This window comes from Eurypyga helias, unplaced genomic scaffold (genome assembly GCF_000690775.1).
Source record: "Eurypyga helias isolate BGI_N326 unplaced genomic scaffold, ASM69077v1 scaffold33241, whole genome shotgun sequence".
Lineage (NCBI taxonomy): Eukaryota > Metazoa > Chordata > Aves > Eurypygiformes > Eurypygidae > Eurypyga > Eurypyga helias.
This window is the reverse complement of record NW_010230722.1, coordinates 9,180-15,910: the sequence shown is the minus strand read 5'-3', so window position 1 is coordinate 15,910 and position 6,731 is coordinate 9,180. Positions and strand designations below refer to the sequence as shown.

Sequence of the window (6,731 nt, the reverse complement as noted above, 5' to 3'; positions counted from 1 at the left end):
CACGGGGGCCGAGCCGGGGCCGCTGCTGTGGGCTCGGGGGGTACTTGCGGGGGTTCGTTTTTGTTCCCAGCCTGACGGGTGTGCGCTGTCGGGCCGAGGGGCTGCGTGAGCGCTGCCTGCGGTCACTGTCAGTGCGCACCTCCGCACCGGGCTGTCAGCGAGCTTGACTTCTCTTCTCTGACTTCGGAGTAGATGATGGTGGAGCTACTCCAGTGCAGGATGAACGAGATTCGGGATCCGATGTTGAAGATGAAGGAAACGAGCAGCATTCTGGATCTGAGAATGGAAGTGTAGGGCACCACTCAGAGGTACTGCGGGAACTTTATCTACGTTATTTCTCTGTAAATGGTAGTGTTTTTCTTTCCTCTTTAGTTTAAGGAGGTGTTATTTTGTTATTCGGTTGTTCTTAAGGGCCCTGTCAGGCAAAACTTTACTTCCCAAAAGAAACGTGTCAGATAAGCTCTTGACCAATACGTAGGATAGGGTCTTTCTTATTTTTCTTTTTAATTGTTACGAGAGCATTCACTGTTTTGTACTGTAAAAAGTGTAATATTCAAGAAGGTAAACTTTATGAGTTTGAAATTCTAAGAAATGCATTATGAGGAATTTGGAATTTCACCTCAGATTGTGCACAGTGGTGTAAGGTACCCAATGTTACGGAGTCGTAGATTTCCTCAGCAAAGAGTAAATGCTCTCCTATCTTCCATCGTTCCTCTCAGATGTGACAGTTGACTCGCAAGTCTGTTTTGGGCTAGGTTTTTCACCTCACCGTTCACGACGGAGTAGGTCTCCATGTGGAGCAGGAGCGGGTTACGGTTCCTAAATGAGTGCCGCAGAGGCTCTTGCTTTGAGAATCCTACACCATGAATAGGGTGCTGATGCTTTGATCCAGCGTTGTATGTGGGGGACAGTCACTTGTGGGTTGACTGTTTTGATTGAAGAGACCTTCTGATGAAAGCGATGGTTCCCTTTAGATTTCTAGGACATGTTTTGTGTTAGTACTAATTTTGAGGATTTTTTTGTGACTTGAAATAGTTACATCATGTCTTACACATCATGTCTTACTAGGAAGGAGTAATTTTGGCCTGTGAAATCCAGTTTTCTGCCAGCAAAGTTGTGTTATTGAGAACTTTTTGATGTTCATTAAAAATTGTAATCAAAGCCATTTCATTTTGTTCTGCATATGTTGTTGTGTTTTAGCTAGAGATGTGGGTTGGCTCTGACGGTTTTCAGGGGTTATACATTTTTAAAATTGCTTATAATGCATGATGTGATGCACTGTGCAGGCTGATGTGTCAGAACGCTTAACTCTGCTGTGGTATAACTCGCAATCCTTTTTTTACTCTTTTTTTCCTTTTCCTCCACCCCTTTATTGAATTCGTACTTCCCTTTGATTTAGAAAGTAGATGAAGGTTTTATATCTCTATGAAATTAAAGTTCTTCCCCTGTATTTGAAATAGAGTGTGAAGCAGACTTGGATTTTTTTTAAAAGGTGCTGATATTTACAATGGAAAAAGTGATTTGATGAAAGGCAGCATCTCTTAGGGTGACAGTCAGGATTTCAGGGAGAGAGACAAATGTTTATCAATCAGCATGGGAGAAATTACTATCTTTCAAAGGGATTTAGAGCTTGTGTGTTTTTGGAAAAAATATGGTGATGAGAGCATGGTGACTCATGTTGCTGCTACACTAATATTAAGCTGCTTCTGCCATGTATGAAAACTTGGTCATTTGTTCTCAGTCTTTTATACTCCTTTGCGATCTTTAGACTTACTTACGTGGCAGAGTAGTTGGAAATCTGGCCTAAAGTACAGGTAGTTGACTATCACATCTTCATCTTTTTCAGATTTAAATAACCAGAAAGTACTAGGACCTGTTATTATTGTTAACTGATCCTCTTCACGTGCCTGCTTTATTTTAAGGGCTTGGTTCTGTGACGGCTGTTGAATATTCCTCTGTAGATAAAGCACCTCAAAGTCCATTAAAAACCAAACTGAGCCAAGCCACCTTTCTGTCCAGCAGCACATGGGAACCTTCAAGCCTTAGTGCTTTATGTGATTCGGTTCAAATCGTAAACTCTGGTGTGTTTTTGTTTGTTATGAACTCTTCCCTACATCACATTCGAAATACAGCTGAAATGCAGGGGTGTGGAGCAGCTGTCTCTGAAAGGAGTAGCTTTCAGTGGTTTATCATATTGTTTACTCTAAATATTTTCTTACCCTCTTATTTCCTTCATCTTTAGGAGTATGTGGGAGGAATGACACTCAAAGGTAATAAAACCTTTGAGACAGCCTAATCAGTTAAGTCTATTTAATTACTATTTCGTCTCTAAATTAGAACTCAGATGTGAAGAACTGAAGTTTTAAACTTTCAAACTTTTTTTTCAGGTTCTTAACTTTAAAGAAAAGGGGAATCCTGAGGAATTACTTATGTAGGTCTCAGGTATGTGGGTTTTTCTTTTCCACAATTCTTTTCTGGCTTTCCTTCCCCCGATCCCACTTTATCTATAAATGTTCTCCTCGATGTCCTTACCGATTCTGTTTTAGACAAATAGAATTAGATAACACATAGTTTTAGTACAGTAACGAATATGAAATCACGTTTACAGTGTTCATACAAGTCCGGCTCACCTGGAATTCTTTAATGACTTAGGTTCTTACACTTTCACCAAGTCGTTGCTGCCTTCATCAATTAAGTTACGGTTTGACTCTGACTGTTAACGAACATACACAAACATCTTACATTCCCGAAAGCAAGAGAAACTTACTGATCTGCCTGTGATGGTTACCTATGCCTTTGTCTAGCAACTGTCATTCGTGAGATTGTAGTGGATGGGTCAATTTTGTTGAACTTGATAAATTATCAAAGTTGTATCTCTTAAAAGTGCCTGCATGTTGATCCAATAAACTACTTGCTAACTGAAATTCTTGTGAACAATAACACTGTAAATTTGATTTTGATGTATTCTTTATTTTATACTGTACTAAAGCCTCATGTTATAGAATTCTTTCCGCTAAAAAAATTAAGGACATCTCAATTAAAATATTTATAGATAAAGAGGAGGAAGAAAAGAAAGCAAAGGAATTAGAGAAAAATGCAGTAGCTATTACCTGAGACCTACTTGTTTTTGAGCATGTCTGATATTTTATTTTGATTAAACATTTGGAGAAGGAAAAATAGAAAACTCCAAAATTCCATACTGATTTTTTGGAAAACATCTTTTAGAGACGAACTAGTAAAAAAAAAAAAAAAAAAAAGGGGTGGTGGTGAATGGGAGATTGTGCTGTGGAGTTCAGTCATCTTGCTGTAAAGCTGCATGCACACTTCATATCAAGTGTATTCCAAACGTTGCAGGTGTATTAGTTGTATTCAGAAGACTGCTGCGCTGGTGGCTGTGGAGGGGGCCTGTCTGTTCCGTGTAGGCTCGGAGCGAGGCAGCTCTGTCTCAGCTCGGCTCTAGAAGATGCGCAGTCGCTTTAACGCTGAGTCTCAGGGAGCAGGTAGCGTGTGTCGGCTCTCTGCGGGGCTTACTGACTCGAGTAATGCAACTGTGTGCTTTTCGGGTTAGCTCGGATGCGCCTGCCAGACTCGGGACTAGAGTAGACGGTGCCTGTCTGCCCGCTCTGCGTAAGGGCACCTGTGTTGTCAAAGTGATTCTTCTGTAGGTGATGTAGGTGGTGGGATCACCGTAGAGTGCCTGTAACCACTGGGGTTCTGTGGTGCAGAGCACTGTATAGTCACAGTGTGAGCTGATGAGGATGCATGTGTGTTCCCGTCCCTCCCCAGACATCTTCAGTGTCCCTTTTCAGTAACAGGTTAGAGACTTGGTATGTTGTTAAGTGCTTCAGTAACCTTGCTGTATAATTGCTGTGTAATTGTCATGGCTTCTTACTGAGTATTTTGCATAGCGAGTTCTTTGTAATTCAGTAATCTGTTCTGAATGGGTGGATGCATTACCTGCAGCCACACTTTTGACCTTAGAAACATTGAGTGGGTAAGAATAATTATGGATTCCCATTGGTTTTTAGTTTTGTTTACTTGTTCACCAAAAGACTTTCTAGACTGGCAGTCTAGAAATTGTCTGGATGGTGATGAGCCTAATAGTTGAAACAGGAGTATTTGTATTGTTTTCCCTGGTTTTGTTTAGCAAAATCCCTGACGTGATTGCCAGTGTCCATGCGGCATTAGCCATCTGAAATCAAGGGAACACAGGTCAACCCATCAGTAACTAAATGGTAGGCAAAAAAGGAGTAAAGAATTTCTGTTACGAACATCAGTTTCAGTGTAGACCTGTAACACTGCTGTAAAATCTGTTTCCTCTTCTGTTTGCAGCCGCAGTTTTCTTTGATTTTAAATAATACAGTCAGAGAAGAGATGCAACGTACACATTTTTAGTTTGGTATGTGGGAGATACTGGACAGGAGAGGGCAATCAAGTCAATTTTTTTGTAAGCAAAAAAGTACAGAAAATCCCGTAACAAAGAGCAGTTGAGCATGTGCATGATCTTCCTTTCCTGAGCTGTGCATCCTCAGTTCTGTAACTTCTTGATCTTCTTACTTAATTCTTTACAGTTCCGAATTCGGGTTTTAAGAGAACCATGTCTTCAGTTCTCCCCTGTAAGGAGAGATGAGGAATACTGAATAAGACCGCCAGCATGACGCAGAAGACTAGAGACAGGGACAGGCAGTAGAGAGAAACCCACCCGTTCAGGTTGTCACAGCAGCTGTTTCGTAGCTGCCATTAAGTAACATGGAAACAGTGGAGTTGGATTTGAAGTACGTGTTTTATATAGGCCCATTTTTTCTGTTGTGCAGTAACTTCCTGTTAGTGGTTCTGCAGTAATCCAGAATTTGTTATTTTATCGAGGGCTAGCCCAGGAAAGAAATGCGGAAGGTCCAAAATTCTGACAAGCAGGGTTTTTTACCAGTTCGTATAATTTTGGAGGGGTTAGTTCCTAAAAGCAATTAGAAGTTTTTGATTTTATTTAAAATTCCTTCCTAATCATACATTTTAAAGATTAATAGTATTGTTTGTTGTGGGTGCGGGATAGGTACACGCACCTGCATTATTGTGTATGACTCTCAGTGTGGGAGTAAAATGACTGCAGAAAATAAAATAGAAAGTCTGTCTTTCCAAGGAAATTAAATTACTGACAAAAAAGACTTGGAAGCTGCAGGAGATAAAGGTCTTAAAAGTATGTGCTAGGACAATACATGCTCAGCTTGCAGATATGCCTGTGGAGGGAGTCTGTAGCTGAGAGAGACAAAACCAGCCCTGAGTAAGGCCTGGCTGAAGAGTGGAGCTGAGTATGTTGAAAAGAAGTTCGTTTTACAGTATGGTTCTTTTCAGCTGAAAACAGGGCTGTTGTGACAGTGACTGAGAGGCACGCTGAGTTAATGAAGTGAGTGTTCAAGAGTCCAATTTTGTTTTCTCAGGTAAATGGAATTGAGATATTTGTTTTTCCGAGTAGAAACTGGGTGTAGGAAAAATAAACCAAGCTGTTGTCAGCAGTGGTATTGGCAGATGGCTTGTGAAAAGTTTTTCCAAAAACAGAATTATTTTTTGACGTGTAGAAGAAGACACAGTCCTTTGTTTCAGTTCTAAAATTTTAGGCTGGGTGTATTTATGCACAGGTTCTCAGGTGTGTGGATAGGCATGGGAGCTGCCGGCATGAGGGAGGGAGGCGCTGAATTTGTTCTTACGTTCCTGTGTGCTGAAGCACAAAGCTTGCTAACAGTGAAGGGTCTGGCCAAAACTTTATTCCTGGTTTTTGGAAGGTCTTGACATGTTCTTAAGTAAGTTTCCTTGGCAAAGAAGGAAAGGACACAAGCTCTTTTGAGCTTCTCTTGCAAAATAATGCATGTGCAGTTTGAGTGAAACGTATTTCATACAAAAAAAATCTGTTTGAAGTCTAAAGAAAATGGTAGGTGCAAGATACTGTTTCTTGCCTTATTGTTGGGGATTTGGACCAAGCCAAAGGCCTGACTTTTTAAAATGAAAGCACTAAGCGTTTACCCTCTAGGAACTGGACCCTTCTTAAACATGTTAATTTCAGTGTTTCTTAAGTTCTCTTGCCATTTCCAAAATATGACTGAGCTGCATGGTGAACAGACTTCCGTTGATCTCTTCATATATTTCTTGATTGGAAGTATTAGATAGTCCTTTGGTGCAAACTGCCTAATAATTATTTCTGTATAGAAAATATTTCAGTTTGCAGTACCTTGGGTAATCAAACTGGAGGAAGGACAAGCAAAAATTGAGAACATTTTTTTGTTTTCCATTTAAGTGGTGTTTTGGGTTTGTTGTTTGGGGTTTTTTTTTTTTTTTTGCTTAGTTGCCTGAGATTATTTTTCTCTTTCAGAACGAACACAGTGATGGAGAAGATGATGGGCAGATGGGAGAGCCTCACATGACAGACTCTGAAAATGAAGATATCCAAAGGCAAAAAGACAGTGACTCAGATAATGAGGAGCCTCCAAATCACAATGCGAGTGATTCAGACAATGAAGCAGTTCATGGAGGGAAAGACAGTGATTCTGATACTGAGGACCATCCAAATCGGCATTTAAGTGACTCTGAAAACGAAGATGCCTTAAATCATCGAGCAAGTGACTCTGAAAATGGAGAACCTCACAGGGATCACAGTAGTGACTTTGAAAATGAGGAATCACACAAGCAGCCAGCCAGTGACTCGGAGAGCGAGGCGCTCCCCAAGCAGCCACCACACGAGT

General features: G+C 40.7%; 1 protein-coding gene across 1 annotated transcript in view; it reads left to right on the top strand.

Annotated features, from left to right (window-relative positions):
• Positions 1–197: 197 nt before the first annotated feature.
• Positions 198–6,731, top strand: part of IWS1 (IWS1 homolog (S. cerevisiae)) — a 14,700-nt gene continuing 8,166 nt past the window's right edge. The window contains exons 1-3 of the mRNA XM_010160840.1: positions 198–308; positions 2,243–2,299; positions 6,362–6,729. Of these exons, the coding sequence (XP_010159142.1) occupies positions 6,395–6,729 (335 nt within the window). The 5' untranslated portion in view covers positions 198–308; positions 2,243–2,299; positions 6,362–6,394. The remainder of the gene's footprint in view (positions 309–2,242; positions 2,300–6,361; positions 6,730–6,731) is intronic.